Genomic DNA, 17,833 nt, shown 5'->3' on the forward strand with positions numbered 1-17,833 from the left:
GAACACAAATTAAGATATTTTGATTAAATCCGATGGCTCAGTGACGCCTGCATAGCCAGCAATGACACTGGACCTCTCTCAAGATCCATAAAGGTACTAAAAACATATTTAAAACAGTTCATGTGAGTACAGTAGTTCTATCTTAATATTATAAAGCGACGAGAATACTTTTTGTTCGCCAAAAAAAACCTAAATAATGACTTTTTGAGTCAACAATATAGTGATGGGCCGATTTCAAAACACTGCTTCAGAGCTTTACTGCTATTTTTACATGCTATTTTGTTAGTTTATGTTTAAAGGGTTAGTTCACCCAAAAATGAAAATAATGTCATTTATTACTCATGGTAATAAAGACTCCAATATTTAAAAATTTCATGGTGACTTTAATTCTAGTATCTCACGTGACCTCCAGATGGCGCTTTTATTGACTAGGAATGGGCAAACTTGGTCCTGGAGGGCCACTGTCTTGCAGAGTTTAGCTCCAACCCTAATCAAACACACCTCGACCAGCTAATCAAAGTCTTCAGGATTACTAGGTGAGTTTTATCAGGTATTTTTTAAATGTGAAAAAGTATAATTGTTTTAAAATTATGAGAGTTAGAGTATCAGCAGGTCCCTTCTTGAGCCACGGCACAACATTCAGGTAAAATGGGCCAATATAAAAAGAGGCTGAAATCATTTTATTTTTAACAGTAAATTGACACTATTGTCTTTAGTGTGCCATAGCAACAACACCATAAATGTATTTTATTAAAAAGAAAGTTGAACAAATATTTCATTAAAAAATGCAATTAAAAATGAACTGATTATATTGTATAGGTATGTGTTTCTGTGCATTGGTGTATTTTGTGTGCATGTATGCGTGAATGCTTGTCAAATATCTGTCAAACGTTTTGTTAAAGATTAGAACAAAAAAAAATTACTTTAACATGTCTTAACATTACTGTACTGACATCTTCCTTTCTTCCCCTTTCTCTTCTCTCTTCTTATCTCTCTGTTTCCTTTCTTTGCTTGTCCTCCTGCCATACTGTCTGCAATGCAATTTTTTTAAAAGACTGTTAAGATTTTGCATGGATACATCTAGGCCTATAAACCTATTTTCACCCTCAATTTCTGTGTAAAAGTGTGTGTGTGTGTGTGTGTGTGTGTGTGTGTGTGTGTGTGTGTGTGTGTGTGTGTGTGTGTGCAGCCCATTTTAGCTTAACCAGCCACTTCTTAATAAAATTATCTTTTTCAATTAAACTTTTTTATATGAAAGGGCATGTCAAAACATTGTTCATAGACCTTTGCTTTGTTGGTAAGCGTACTTATAATTGCTTTAGTACCCTTATTAGTGAGGAATGAAATTTATTATGTCTCACTTTCCTTATAATTTCTCTGACAAGCTTCATTTAACACTGCCTTAAAAAACTCAGACTAGTCAAAACTATTGTTACATGTCAACAAGTGTTGAAGCAACAATGCAAGATCAGTTATTGTGATTGGCTGTAAAAAAATATTTAAAGAGATATGATGCCACAACCTTAGTTGGCCCAGTTTACCTGATAGCCCATTTTAGCTGACTTCACCCTACTTTACATGGTGTTCTTATAGTTTATAGCATTCATATAGCCTACATTATGGTATATAAATGTAGTAGTCTAAAATACTTTTTTTTTTTTTTTTTTTTTTGTGATAATGAGCACAGAAACATTTTAAAAATTGTCGGAGACGAAGCAGAAATCCAGCTATACACATGTTGCAAAAAAATTAATGGCTTTAAAGTAAGCAACCTGGATGTGTTTTCCTTCCTCTTCTTTTTTTTCATTTACACAAGCACAATGAGAGTTGAGTTGAGGATACGATAACACACGAGAGTTTTCAAGACGCGACGCGAGACAGGCGTCTTCACGCACGTCTCCATAGGGGGCGGGGTCACACAGCAGGGCGGGATGGAGGGAGATTAATACAGTAATCTGCGAAAGAGAGAGAGAGAGAGAGAAAGAGAGAGTGGCCACATCTGGAGGAAAATAAAGAATCATCATTTTATGTCCTCCACCCTCTGTCTTATTCTCCTCCCTCTCCCTCCGTCTCTTTTTCAGATTGAGGAAGAAGCAGGGAGACAGTAGACAGGCGTCGTAAGCAAGCGATGCTCCTTTGAAATGTATTTATTTAGGAACGATTTATCGTAACTTGACATAATATTTCCCGACAATTTTATCTGCTCTTAAAAGAACAGTTTACGTTTTTTTTAGTCTAAACAATCTTACATTGTGCGTGAGTTAGAAATGGTCAACTGGATCCAGGAGTGTTTTTGATGAAGACATCTGGCGTTGTAATCTAAGCGTTAAACGGACCGCGCGCATCAAGTCGTCTCAGCGGGTCACGTATTTCGGAATCAGACGGAACGTCATTATTGAGGTAAAACCAGCGTGCATGTCGCGCGCATCTGGACAGACACAATAATATGTTTCGGCACACCTCGAGAAAAAGATTAGGGTGTGTGTGTGTGTGTGTGTGTGTGTGTGTGTGTGTGTGTGTGTGTGTTATTTTGCTCAAGTTTTATCCAGACAGTGTGACCCAGTTTCTTAAATGTTGAATAGATATTGAAGCTCAAATGGGTTTGGTAAACAGGCTCCGTCATAAACAGAGACCACCTGGTGTTATATAACTTGTAACAATCATGTCAGGGCAGCTACAGGTGTGAACGGAGGACACCTGAGCTGTGGGTGGGAGTCTATTTGTGTTCCAGATGCTGTAATATCATGTTACTTTGTACAGCGCTCTAGAATACTTGATTTTGATTGGTCAGTCGTGACATTCCACGTCAAATATTTTTGTATAATGCGTTGTTTTTTTGTTGTTTTTGACAGTCTCAAGCAAAGATATTCTAGCTGTGCTAGTTTAACTTTTTTTTTCCTGTATTACCACGTGGTCTCTTTCTTTGCACATATTTAAGGGTTAGTTCACTTTTAAATGAAAATTACCCCAAGCTTTTCTCACCCTCAAGCCATCCTAGGTGTATATGACTTTCTTCTTTCTGATGAACACAATTGGAGATATATTAATAAATATCCTGATGCATCTGAGCTTTATAATGGCAGTGAGTGATACCAATGAGTATGAGTCATTTGTGTTAAAAAAAAATCCATATTTAACAAGTTATGATGTAAAATATCTAGCTTCAGTCTTCCGTATTTAACTTATGAAGAAAGTGTAAAACTCTCGAAGTTCAAAAAGCTTACGCTACATCCTACGCCTTCCCTATTCAACAGTGCAGTTCAGTTCATTATTACGAAATAAACCCCTCAACATCATACAAGACATTTTTTGTTGCAGTCCTAATGTTAATTAAAAAGACATTTTTGTGATTATGAAAAAATATATATTTTACCTGTTTAACTGTCAGTGTGCTGGTGTTGTGCCGAATTCCGACTGCCTGCCAATTTACTACCCCCCTCGTTGAAGTCACTACCCATTTGCTTAATTCTAACCCCACCCTTAATCCTAATCCTACCAATATTTTGGGAGGGGGCACTTTTTTATCACCTTTTTCCATATCACATATTTTAGTAATCATCATAAATTAGAAAAAAAAGATTGAAATTGGATTTTGCATTACCAAACCTTTTAGCAGGCTAATTTTTTTGTGATATCAACTTCAAATTTGGAACACACTTGGTTAAACATGGCTTTGAGTTTCTAGAAATGTTAGAGTCCAAATTATTTAGTAAAATATAGGCTGTATTTTATATTCAATAAAAATTTTATTTAGTGAAGTATACATTTGCTTTACAGTAAAAGTAATCTTTTATACATTTTTACACTTTTACTTTTTGAAGTGCTTTCACTTCATGAACTACAACAATTTAAGTTAAAAGTTGTCATGAAATCAAAAATGACCCTATTTACTTTGTTAGTGCATATTACTAGTCTTGTGATGAACAATTAATCCGTGCAAGTTAATACACAGAAAAAAATTGTTTGTCGTGGTAATCTTTAATCAAATTCTGAAAAGTTACTTCCGGTCTGGAATGGCGTTCTTTCTTTGATGACGTCAGTTTGACGGCTTGGGTTAAAAACGCTTAAATCACTCCCCTCAACCGTTAGTCTGCTATGAGCGAGAGATGGAGAGGAGGAGCACTAAAGTAAAACTCTGCCCTCTATTCAATATTCCATTTCACTTGGAAATATGTCACAACACTGGAGAAAAGTCGTCTGCAACTTCCGCTTCACGGGGACTTTTAGTGCATTTTCAAGCCTATGCTCAAAGGGGGTAACTGTGCGTTTTGTAGTATTGACAGCTAGTGGTTGAAATGGGTACTGCAGTCCAAATTCAAAATATTGGTGAGGGTTGTTTCCCCCACCCCCTCCTCCTCAGACTGGATGCTCATGCTGGTTGCCAGTTTGAGAACACGCAACAGGAATGAGTGCAATGGGCAATGGAAGGCGACAGGCCTTTCAATGTAAGTTGGTGAGTTGATTTATCCTCGTTTTAATTAGCCTCTGGACATAGAGCTTTTTATGCAGAGGCTTTTTAGGTCAAGTAGAATCTGTGATCTCTGACCTAGTTTGTTTGCTGGCTTCCATGGCTACAATATGTTGTTTTCCACCAACTGGCAACCCAGGGTGTTGAAATACTATTGGGTAAATTGGCAGTGGGTGAAATCAGCAAAACAAAAACAGAAGTTCTGACACGGAACACATTTCAAAGTAGAATAACTGGCTGTCTCATTGTTTCCTAAATCTCTGCAAACATATTATGGTATTTTGTGCTTTAGTAGTCATAAAAAATTACATGCTGCAATATTAACAGGTTAATTTTTCTTAAATGAAAATGAGGATGTATATATATATATATATATATATATATATATATATATATATATATATATATATATATATATACGCATTTTCATTCACAAACTAGTTTATATGGTGTCTACCCTTTCTAAGGTCCATTAACTTTTACATTTATCACAGATGTATGGAAATATTCAAGATTGGGGGCTACCAGATGTGCGTTTAAGAATCAGTTATTGAAAATTGATTGCTAATCCGAATATGTGGGTGTTTGCCGAGTCCAGCTCAGTGTTTATGGTGGATGGCAGTACTTTGGGAGGCTCTCGGTGCAACGCCAAGCCCAGTCCTGATGCAACAAACTGCAACATTAACAGAGAGTCTGAGGAATGGAATGAGAGACAGATTGTGGCTCAATGTGTGTGGCTGGGGGTGTATGAATGTTTCAGTGGGTCGTGAGACATTGTTCACTGTGATTTTTCAGGGATGTATTTGTAATACTTCTGTTTTGACTTATAATGTGGTTTTCACTTGCATTGGAGTTTGTTGGGTTCAGTGGAGAGAATGGGTGAGGAAAGCAGAAAGGAGAGATGAAACCACACATTTTTGTCTTGTGAAACGCCAACCACTAATGGCTGCTTCTGAAATTCTTTGTCTCCAGTAGTTCCTCATGACATTGTCCTAAACTTTACCTATACAAGAACGCATTGTACACACAGTAAACTCACGCTATTGAGCAATACGTGTTCGTTTCCAAAAGAAACACTGAGAATTCCTGAGCTCCCTCCCTCCCTTTTCTCTTCATCAACCCTTATGTCTCATTCTATTTTCTCAATCTCTCCCCCCTTTGGCTTGAGTTTGAGGTTGGACAGAGTTCCTGGAGGCCTTTACGAATCATGAGCAATCCAAGGGGAGGAGGAAAGGCATGGAAAATCGGAGCGAGCAAGAGAGAGAGAAATATGAGAGCGCGAGAGGAGAGAAAATGATGTCTGAAGAATTTCGAATTGCACTTAATCCACACCGTCCATTTGATTCTCAGCCGCGTCGTTGTCCCAGACTTCCTCTCTGCTCCAGTCGCAGGAGAAGCTGCGCACGATTGCCGCGTTCGGTCCGCAGCTGGTTCTTGTTATTGTTTATGAGCTTGGCTCTCTCTTTGCATTTCTAATGTACACTTAAAAGCGCAGTGGAAACAAATTGGGTGAATCTGCTGTGGCCAGAGGAATGTGTGTGTGTGTGTGTGTGTGTGTGTGTGTGTGTGTGTCTGGATGATAGACTATACGGAGAGAGAAGGAGAGAAGAAGGAACGAGAATGTTAGAGGAGGGGAGGCTATGTTGACCTTGTCCTGTTGCCAGACGCAGGGGGTGGAAAGTGAAGAAGGAGTGATGAAGAAAGAGAGAGAGGGAGCAATGTGGTGCTCATTGCCTTCTGTAGGATGTTGTTGTTTCTTCCTCATCAGTGATTCATTATTTAGCTGTGTTTTGCTCTCCACCCTTATCCTGTTATGGATGAATGGCAGAGAGTGTTTTTTTAAACAGGGGTCTTCAGCATAATCAGGTCAATCTGTGTCCTCTGCTATTTTTCAGATGCGCTCTTAATATCAAACTACTGTAAATTGATATACATGGTATTGCCTTATCCTATATCGTTTATAAAAAAATATGTCGATATATCATATAGGGCTGCCCCCTAATAGTCCACTAAATGTTAGTCGACGAGAAGAAGCTTAGTCGACCAAAATTGTATTAGTCGGTTAGTCGCTCCACAGGAAGTCACGCAGATATGGCTTATTTGAAACATGTAGGTAGCCAATTTACATGGCTGCTTCAACATTAACCTATAAGTGTGCACTATTATCAGGCTAAATTAGTCACGCACTTACTGCATGCCATGTTTAAATTAACATGTGGCGCCAGCGCAATTACTTGCATTTTGTCCTAATAACAGTGGTAAGAACTCGTCATACAGATAAGAGTAATGCATCATTCGAAACTGTCTAATTTGATTTGTGTACACGTACAATAACAACAAAACATTGTGCTTTTGTAAAATAAAGAAAACAAATAGGATGCGCTTTCTGCCGTCTCTGTCTCTGTGAACTGGAGAGCGTCAAAAAAATAAAACGAAACTTAGCGTATACTATGTTTAGTGGCATTCTAACTGTATTAATTTTCGTCACCAATCAACTGTATGAAATGTTAGATGAACTACGTAGGTGTGGGGCAGGGCGGGTGCATTAAATGCATTAATCATTTTAAAGGGGTGGTTGATTATGATTTCACTTTTTTAACTAGAGCATAAACAACATCTGCAAAGTTACGACACTCAAATTTTAATGCAAAGGGAGATATTTTCTTTTAAAAAATTCACTGTTTAAAGGTGCCCTAGAATTAAAAATTGAATTTATATTGGCATAGTTAAATAACAAGAGTTCAGTACATGGAAAAGACATACAGTGAGTTTCAAACTCCATTGTTTCCTCCTTCTTATATAAATCTCATTTGTTTAAAAGACCTCCGGAAAACAGGCGAATCTCAACATAACACCAACTGTTACGGAACAGTCGGGGTGTACGCCCCAATATTTGCATATGCCAGCCCATGATTGAGGCATTACACAAGGGCAGGACGTCTGGATGTGCACTGCTGAATAATCAGACTAGGTAAGCAAGCAAGGAAAACAGCGAAAAATGGCAGATGGAGCAATAATAACTGACATGATCCATGATAACATGATATTTTTAGTTATATTTGTGAATTGTCTTTCTAAATGTTCCGTTAGCATGTTGCTAATGTACTGTTAAATGTGGTTAAAGTTACCATCGTTTCTTACTGTATTCACGGAGACAAGAGCCGTCGTTATTTTCATTTTTAAACACTTGCAGTCAGTATAATTCATAAACACAACTTCATTCTTTATAAATCTCTCCAACAGTGTGTAATGTTAGCCGTTAGCCACGGAGCACTATCAAACTCATTCAATATCAAATGTAAACACCCAAATAAATACAATACTCACATAATCCGACGCATGCATTCAGCATGCATGACGAACACTTTGTAAAGATCCATTTTGAGGGTTATATTAGCTGTGTAAACTTTGTTTATGCTGTGAATAGAGTCGAGAGCTCGGGAGGGGGCGGAGAACGCGATTTAAAGGGGCCGCAACCTGAAATCGGCTCGTTTCTAATTATGCCCCAAAATAGGCAGTTAAAAAAATTAATTTAAAAAAATCTATGGGGTATTTTGAGCTGAAACTTCACAGACACATTCAGGGGACACCTTAGACTTATATTACATCTTTTAAAAAAAAGTTCTAGGGCACCTTTAAGGACTAAAACAAATGGCCAGGGTTAGTGACTTCACTAACCCCAAAATTTACATAAACCTGATGAGTTGAATCAACTCCACAGCAACTACATAAATTTATCCACTAACCATTCAGAAACGTCCAGTTTCATTCTAAAAGTTGTAACTTCTTCTTGAGTCTCTTCATCAGTGTCCGACTCCAGTTTGAACAATGTAAGGTTGAACAATATTACTGATAATCGTCATTTTGGTTGAGATACCCCAGCTTTGTTGTTGAGCAGCCGAAGCACGAGCTGTTAAAGCTCCGCCCTCTTCTGGAAAGTGGCCGGGAGCAGCAGCTCATTAGCATTTAAAGGGATACACAAAAAAGCGTGTTTTTGCTTACACCCAAATAGGGCCAAATTTGACAAGCTATAATAAATAATCTATGGGGTAATTTGAGCTGAAACTTCACAGACACATTCTGTGGACACCAGAGAGCCAGAGACCTATATTACATCTTGTAAAAGGGGCATTATATGTCTCTTTAATTAATTAAATTAACGTGTTACGTCAGCCCTAATATATATATAGGGAATCAATGATCAAAAACTTTAAAAACCCCTCCTAGAAAAGCACTAGCACTCCAACCTCATTCTTTCTTTTTCTGTCGCTCTTCTTCATGCCAGAAACTGAGATTGCAGGCTAAATAATGGGATTGCATCACTGAGATTTGGAAGGAGGGAGTGAAAAAGAGAAGTAGGAAAGGAATGATCACCCACTGCTTTTCAGTGTGAGTCAACAAAAGAAGAGAAAGGGCCAGAATTACAGATACTTGCAGATGTGGAGGAATGAGAACAGAGAAAGAGAGACCTTCAATGTGTCTGTCTGGAGATTACAATCATTAAAGTTGCTTTTAAAAAGACAGATTGTGGCAAAAAAGACAAAATAATAATACAGTTTTAAATATATTAAAATGCATTTATTTTTGTTTTTCTTCACAAACCCTCCACCTCACTGTGTTGTTGCACATTAGTTATGTTTCATCTAAAGTTGTGAATTTAACTTGTGTGCAAAATTGGAATATCACATAAAACATTTGCGAATAAAGCAACATTTCCATTCCATGTGATCCATCAAAAAAGTCGTCACTTCCTACAAATAAAATGGAAGTCGGAAGAAACCGTAGCTCTTTTTTCCTACATCATAAATGACTTGGAGCAAGGAGACGAAACGTAATAAACGCTGTCATGTTCTCTTGTGTTCGTTTGCCTGGTGTTTAGAGACGCAATCATGTGAGACGCTTCTGGGAGGAAATTAAACCAAATCATTTTGATGGCAGACTTTGGCTCAGGCATTTTAGAACGAACAAACCAACATTTGAGATGCTGGGCAATGAAATTAGTCCACTGGTTTGTCCAGTTATCTGAACACATCCACTGTTGAGGCAAAGTCATGTGAGGTTTTTTTGTTGCACGTTGATTTATTCAGTAAATGTGTTTCTTTATCGTAGTTTATGCGCAAGTCTTCTTACTGGATAAAATAAAAAATGTATCTGCCTCAGTTGAGTGCATTCGTTTTTTATGCACATTTTTAGAATTTATGTGCATCTTCACATTTCCATCCAGCGTTTTTATGCAATGTCCCAAAATACGCATAAAAAATAGGTGGATGGAAACATAGCTATTGTAAGGCAGCTACTCAAAATCCATTTTAAAACTTGGAGGTCGACATTCAGAAATGCATGCAACATTTGTGGTGTTTGTACAGTATGTCTCAGTGTTAGTGTGTATATAAAGCCCAGAAAGTAAGGGTGGAGCTCGAGGAAGAAGTTAGATTGAAAACAAACCCTCATGCCAGTGACTGAGAGTGAGCGAGGGAGGAGACAAGGGGAAGTGTTCAGCACTCAAGCCTTTTGCAATACTGTGTAATATCACAGAGAGTGAGCGAAAAGAAAGCATGCAGGAGTTCATGAAAAGCCAGAAGTGTTTGCAGGGAGAGTTAAGGCAATGCTCTCTGAAAGAAAAAGGCAACTTTGGGCAATGATGAATGCGGGGGTCTGTTAAAGGGTACCTATTATGCCCCTTTTTACAAGATGTAATATAAGTCTCAGATCATTTATTATACCATCATTTTTGAGTGAAAGGAAAAACATGTTGTTTTCGTGTATGTTTCTTTAAATGCAAATGAGCTGCTGCTCCCCATCCCCGCTTTCCAGAAGAGGGCAGAGCCTGTACAGCTCATAGAGACAGACTTTGCGTATACTATGACGTTGTATTGCGTGAGGCTGCCTCCTTGTCATTTCTGACTTATAACAAAAAACAGAACAATGCCTTAAAACTGATGTGTGACAAGGTGTTTTCCCCCCCGGTGGGCGTGGTTTTCAGATTATGACGCATGTCGCTCTGTCTCTATGCCTCAGATACTCTACCAAAAACTAAAACATCTGTTTGGTTTTGATTATTATCTCTATCGCGACCACGTTCATGTGACATTGCAGTTCTTCATCATCATGATTTAACTTTGAATGAAAAAACAACAACAAATTTTTACTTGAACGCTGCTGTTAAATGCTCTGGCGAGGAGAAATACATGGCAGACATTGTACAGCTCACTCAGGGGAGGAGCTAAGCTAATAGGTCAGATCATCGACAGTCATGGGCGGGGCTTAGAAAGGAGTAGGGAGAAATCTGTAACTGCTCATTTGGAGAAACTGTTTTATGATTTATGGGGATTATAAAAAAAAATGGATTTTTACCATTTTAGGCTGATTGTTTACACACACTGTGTACATACATCTGTGTTCAAAAACCTTATAAAAGTGAATTTTTCATATTAGGTCACCTTTAAAGGTTCTGTATTTCCACATTCCTGTGCAAGTGAAGAAAATAATTATATGGTTAGATGAATATTTATGTAATGCACATCACGGCAGGAGAGAAGTCATTCAGCAGGGTCCAAAAATTTCATATGGAAATAAACAATAGAAAGTCACTTTTTCACTTCTCACATAAATTATACATATATTTTATAATGGAAAAAATAAAATAATATAAATACCTAGAGATGCACAATGTATTGATATTTATATATTTTTTATTTGTATTGGCCAGTACTGGATATTTCATTTTTACTCTATAAATAATTATCGACCACAATTTTAATATCGGCACATTCCTAATTTTAACTAGTGGTCTCGGACTTTTGGACCCCCTTGTACACACGTAGCCCATGGATGTGGAGCCAGAGGCCCACTCTCCATCAACTTTTCCTCTGCATCACAGAAAGAAACTGAGACGGGGGAAAAGAATGAAGGAAAGCAAAGAACCCAGATCTATATATCTCTGTAATGCGTTCTGCATGTTTTGACTGCAGTGGGGCTGCTGGTGTGATGAACTGTGTGTGTGTGTGTGTGTGTGTGTGTGTGTGTGTGTGTGTGTGTGTGTGTGTGTGTGTGTGTGTGTGTGTGTGTGACCTGTCTGGCAGAAAGAAATGTAAATGACTTACAGTTGCTGAAGTGGAGCTGCACGTGTGTGGGAGTGTGTCTGCATGTGTGTGTGTGTGTGTGTGTGTGTGAGAGAGAGAGAGAGAGAGAGGGTATTTCCTGCAAAATCACTGCTGTCAGTGTTGGTGCCAATGTTAAGTTAGTAACATAATAATATGGTTTGATTTTCTCAGGATTAAAGCCATGCTGTCGCTGGACGAGCCCCTGGACTTGAAGATTCCCTCCGGCCCTGACAGAACGCTCAGAACGTCCATCTGTGCCCCGCTGCACTTTGCTCGTGCCCGAATATCCCGGGCACTGCACAAGTCCACAAGCCCTGGTTAGTCAAACACAAAAACCACTACATAAATAGACTATGTAAATGCAATTAGGAGTGTAAATCTTTGGGTAGACAGTGAATCGTTTCGGTTTACAATTCATAGGTTTTTGATTTCATTCAAGAGCTATTTTTGCAAATTCAAAATGATTAGATTAATGATTAAATGTTTTTGACCAACATCGCTATTTTAGTAATTAAATATTCACTTAGTTTTCACCAAAGCTCTCTCTATTTTGCTGTAGATCATTAATCCATAACTCTGCCTCAGAAGTCTGTCCGAAATCAGTTTCGTGAGGAACCTTCGTGTGCAAACGCTGCCTGCAAAGTCAGGCAGTGAGGAAAAAATTCAGATGCCTACATTTTCGGACACAGCCGATTAGATAGTCTCTTGGCCACCTACTGGTGTAAAAATGTAACTGCAGAAAGTCTGTAACAAACTAACCTCTCTTCTTCTCTGCAGATTCAGCTGACAAGGACATGTCAGACTCTTCATCATCCACAGCTGTGGATCTAAGTCTGTCTCCATCCTCCTCTCCCTCACCACCCTCCCCCATAGACAGCGGCGCCAGCTGGAGCCCCAGAGCGCCTCTGCTGGCCTCAGTGAGTAACTCTCCCAAAGCTTTATTGCTTTTGAATAAAACTGTTAGGTGAACAATACATTATTCTGAAGCAGGGATGGGCAAACTCAGGCCTGAAAGGCCACTGTCCTGCAGAGTTTAGCTCCAACCCTGATAAAACTCACCTGCCTGTAACCTTCTGCAAAGCCGCTTGAAGGCAAGCCTGCAACCTTAGCCAAAAAAAACGTAACGCCTGCTAACACTGCGGAGACAAGAGGCCGTTTTTTTCACTACGCTGAATAAAATGCTTTTGTGAAGAAATAGCTTAGCTTATGTTTTAAAGGGTTAGTTCACCCAAAAATTCTGTCATTTATTACTCACCCTCATGTCGTTTCACACCCGTAAGACCTTCGTTCATCTTCGGAACACAAATTAAGATATTTTTGTTGAAATCCGATGACTGGCCTGCATAGCCAGCAATGACATTTCCTCTCTCAAGATCCATAAAGGTACTAAAAACATATTTAAATCAGTTCATGTGAGTACAGTGGTTCAATATTAATATTATAAAGTGACGTGAATATTTTTGGTGCGCCAAAAAAATAAAATAAAATAACGACTTATAACGATGGCCGATTTCAAAACACTGCTTCAGGAAGATTCGGAGCGTTATGAATCTTTTGTGTCGAATCATGATTCGGATTGCATGAAATCATGTGACTTTGAATAATAAATTACATTATTTTCATTTTTGGGTGAACTAACCCTTTAATGAATAGACAATTTCCCAATAACAAGAAAATAGCTGTGTCCCAATTCAGAGGCTGCCTCCTTCGAAGGCAGATTGAGTCACAGTGGCACGACAAAAGCTCTCTCAATATTTTGTCTCAAATCATTAAATGAACGAAAAAAAATTGTCTTGAGTTTTTGTGGTAAACTGATTCTAATGATTCAAATCACTGGAAAGAATCAAAGTCTGCAGTTTAGAGTAGACAACATTTCTTCTGCGTTCTGCTGGAAGAAAGACTGTCTTATACACTACTCCCATAATTCAATTCACCTACACATTAATTCATTTCAGTCCAGTCTCACACAGTGTCCTGATCTGAACCCTTTTTTTGGGAACATGTTCGGGCTTGTTCGTGCATGAGGTGGTCTCCTACTCCCCAACCAAGATGAGGCGGACATGACTCAGAAATGAATTACTGACATATACGCTCTTCTACTCATAGGAATCCGAGAGTACCATGTATCATGAGGACAGCGCCTCTCCTCCTCCAGGTTTCCAGTTCTTTTTGCCAATTGGTGCTGAGGGACCCCTGCGCCTGCCTTCCTCGATGCTGATTGGTCGGCACTCCCCTGAGCCCTCTAGTGACGAACAGCTGGCCTGCCGCTGGCTAAAGGTGAGTGACAGAGGGCGGGTGAAACAAGTAAAACATATTAACAATGTAAACGTATTATAAAACAGGAAATAATGGACACGTAACAAAATAAATAAAAAAAAATCCCATAGTCTTAAAGGCCATTCACACCCAGGATGATAACTATAACAATACTTATAAAGCTTTAATCATTCTAATTCTATGAGTATAGTGAAGTCTACACCACAACTATGATGATAAGGACACAGAGGAACGATATTGTTGGAATCGCTTTCAGAACAGTGTTTTCCAGCTACATACAGTGATGCACTAATATTGTTATTGTTATGGTTATCGCTCTTGGTCTGGACAGGCCTTTACACTGAAGGAAGGACCCAAGCCATATATAATAGATATAAAAACATCCTGGCAGCCACCCAAAAGACAATTTTTAAGATGCATAAAAATTCTTTATAAATATGCAATTTAAAAACAAACATTGTTTATAATATAATGTACTGATGAATTAAACAATGTCGACTTCAATGAAACTGAGTATTCCTAAACCTAAATTAAATATTAAAAGATTCACACATTCTAGGCATTCTGTGCTCATTATTTTCCTCTCTGCTCCTCCTGCGCTCTCTGTCTTTACTCTGTAGTGCCATCTGCTGTTCGAGAGCCTGCAGGATCTGGTGGACCATGTGAATGACTCGCATGTGAAACCAGAGAAGAATTCCGGATACTGCTGCCACTGGGAGGGCTGCGCGCGCAAGGGAAGAGGCTTTAATGCCAGGTCAGACAACATACACGCATTCATGGGTTTTAAGCATTTTTTCTTGACAAAATTATGTGAGGTTTATGCTTAAAACAAGATAAAAAGTAGAGTATGAAAAAAAAATAATTCAAGATATATTCTTCGAAAAGAACATCTGTCGTCTTACACAATTTTGTATTTTTCCCATATTAAGGATGTAAGCATTTTTACTGGAAAATTTAATCGATTAATGTATTTTTGCATTTATTAGTTAATACAGTGCTGCTTGAAAGTTTATGAACACCTCACTGAATCTGTAAAATGTTAATTATTTGAACAAAATCAGAGGGATCTTCTCTTGATTATGAAATTGCACCTAAAGCTGTCACTCCGAGATATTGAGAAACAAAGCAATTTGGATGTTTGCTCTTGAACCCTGTGTGTACAGTAGGTGAGCACTAATCCGGGATCCGTTTGTTTAACGCAGGTACAAGATGCTGATTCATATCCGGACTCATACCAACGAGAAACCTCATCATTGCCCTACCTGCCACAAGAGCTTCTCACGCCTGGAAAACCTGAAAATACACACACGCTCACACACAGGTGAGATCCACCTATTTGCAATATGATTTTTATGATATATGATGCACATATGATAATTTGCATCTTCCGTGTGAAACATCGAAAAAGCACACACAGATAATATGGTATATAAAAAAAATAAAACATATAAAAAAAACATTAGCTCACATTTAAATAAGATATGCACAATACTGAAATGCCAGTAGAAATGTTCAGATACCATTATCAGTATAATTTGAATATTCAAGACACTCCTTTATTTAAAAAATGTAATACATTAATGCAAATATTAAATGAAAAAGCATTGGCATGTAGCCTTCAGATAAGTAAATAGTGCTTCAAATAAGAAGTCAAGCATGTTAAAAATTCATTAGAACAAATAAAGATACAAATAAAGTGAATGGTGCTTTATGTTTTTCAGTCATTAAGTACTTAAAACATTCAAATATTAAAAATTATAATACAAAAGTATTATGTTAAATAAAAGTGATTTTAATAATTATTCTTATTAATAATAATATTGGTAATGAACAATTATGTAATAATTAATTACAAATAAATCACTAATTATTTAGTTTTATAAAATATATGTTTAAATTTATAAATCTATATGATATTATTTTATTAAAAAACAAAATTAAATTGTATCTTATTTATAATTATTAGGCTATCAGATTATCATCACATACAACAGATTTTTCATTTTTTTAATAGGTGCACCAATATTTTAATCAGCGCTCTGGGTAACTCCTCAGACTAAAAAAAGTGGTAATTGTAGAATTGTATTGTTTATTTTTTTTTTAAGTGTGGACTTAATACCAGAATACCAGTATTTTTGACATCCCTCATTCGCACACTCTCAAAAAAACCTCTAACATTCACACACGTCAACATTTTCCCACACAAAATGACAAGCCTCTACAGGCCTGTGCCATCTGGTTGTCAGTGACGGTCCTCAGCTGTCTCGACCCCTGCATTCCTCCAGGACAGCCTTTGATTATTATCTCTTGCTTTTCTGCCCTCTCAGGAGAGAAGCCGTACATCTGTCCTTACGAAGGCTGCAACAAGCGCTACTCGAACTCCAGTGACCGCTTCAAACACACGCGCACGCACTACGTGGACAAACCCTACTGCTGTAAAATGGTGGGCTGTCTGAAGCGCTACACCGACCCCAGTTCTCTCCGCAAACACATCAAGGCACACGGCCACGCTGTGGTGCAGGAACGTGCCACCTCTCCCAGAATCAACAGGCTGGAATCGGATGGTGCATCATCGGTTGATGGCCGACATATGGATCGATCTTACCCAGGGGCGGCTCATTTCATCTTGCCGGGTGCAGCGTCAACCTTATTTGGGGCTCACGCCTTTACCGGGCCCCTTGGCGGTCACCCCTTGGATCTGTCCAGGCTCGGCCCGCTTTTAGGAGCAGGGCCTGTTCTGTACCCCAGCTCCGGTGCTTTTGGGCTTGGGAAAGTACCTATCTTGCACCCCTTGTTGTTGCCGCCATTCGGTCTCAGTGGATGTCAGTCTGAAAGAGGGGTTGAGGAAGAGGAGGATGTTGATGATGAAGATGAAGGCAGGATGGGAGCAGGACAGGGCCCTCACTCATGGATCGTGATTCCTCCGGGAATGCTGTTCTTGAAACAGGTGGCGACCACGTAAATAGAGTCATATTGCCTTGTTCATACTGCACACAAATCTGATTTGGATTTCACACCTGATCAAACTGAATGAAAGCAGATCCGTTACTTCTCGTCCCGAATGAGGCTAAAAAACTACTTTGAAATATGATAACTGTTGAGAGTTCAGATTTAAATTGGATTTTGAATTGTTCACGAATGTGATGTGAATCCGGTTTGTTTGTTTTCTGTTCACACTACAAAAACTAAACTGGTTTGTGTCAGATATGCCAGAAAATGCTTGTTTTGCTTCTGAACAAGGCCTTAAGGGCTGTTTACACCAAGGAAAATAACGATAACTGTAAAAGCTTTTAATAATTGTTCTAACTCTATGAGAATATCGCTATACTATAACGATAATGACAGAGCAACAATGTCATTGAAATCACTTTCAGAACGATTTTTTTTCAAGCTGATAAATGATAAAAACATTGATTGTTAATCAGAATCCATCCTGCTTTAAAGAGCTAGAGCATTTAAAGGATTAGTTTACCTTGAAATGAAAATTACCCCATTATTTACTCACTCTCAAGCCATCCTAGGAGTATATGACGTTCTTCTTTCAGAGGAATACAATCACAGTTATATAATCGCAGTGAACAGTACCAACGAGTATGAAGCTCAAGAAAGTGCATCCATCCATCATAAACATCCTCCATACAGCTCCGGGGGGTTAATAAAGGCCTTTTGGAGAGAAGCAATGCATTTGTGTAAGAAAAATATCCATATTTAACACATTATAAAGTCAAATAACTAGCGTCCGCCAGACCGCCTTCCGTATTTAACTGCTAGAAGCTAGATTTTGCACTTTATAATGTTAAATATGTTAATTATGGATATTTTTCTTACACAAATGCATCACTTCTCTTCAGAAGGCCTATATTAACCCCCCCCGGAGCCGTGTGGAGTACGTTTGTGATGGATGGATGCACTTTTTTTGAATTTCAAACAGGTGGTTTCCGTCCACTGCCATTTTAAAGCTTACAAGCATCAGCAAGTGATTATT

At 38.4% G+C, this 17,833-nt stretch overlaps 1 protein-coding gene across 2 annotated transcripts; it reads left to right on the plus strand.

Annotated features, from left to right (window-relative positions):
* Positions 1-47: 47 nt before the first annotated feature.
* glis2a (GLIS family zinc finger 2a) lies at positions 48-17,439 on the plus strand. 2 transcript variants are annotated; one of them, XM_048182861.1, is made up of 8 exons: positions 48-93; positions 394-536; positions 11,743-11,888; positions 12,349-12,488; positions 13,678-13,848; positions 14,469-14,602; positions 15,051-15,169; positions 16,176-17,439. In XM_048182861.1, the coding sequence occupies exons 3-8, from the start codon at positions 11,753-11,755 to the stop codon at positions 16,808-16,810; spliced, it is 1,335 nt and encodes a 444-aa protein (XP_048038818.1). In that variant the 5' UTR covers positions 48-93; positions 394-536; positions 11,743-11,752; the 3' UTR covers positions 16,811-17,439. The 2 variants fall into 2 exon arrangements, with proteins under 2 accessions (XP_048038818.1, XP_048038817.1); XM_048182860.1 differs by lacking the exons at positions 48-93; positions 394-536 and adding an exon at positions 1,973-2,400.
* The last annotated feature ends 394 nt before the right edge of the window (positions 17,440-17,833 follow it).

The sequence above is a fragment of the Megalobrama amblycephala genome, linkage group LG2, assembly GCF_018812025.1.
Source record: "Megalobrama amblycephala isolate DHTTF-2021 linkage group LG2, ASM1881202v1, whole genome shotgun sequence".
NCBI lineage: Eukaryota > Metazoa > Chordata > Actinopteri > Cypriniformes > Xenocyprididae > Megalobrama > Megalobrama amblycephala.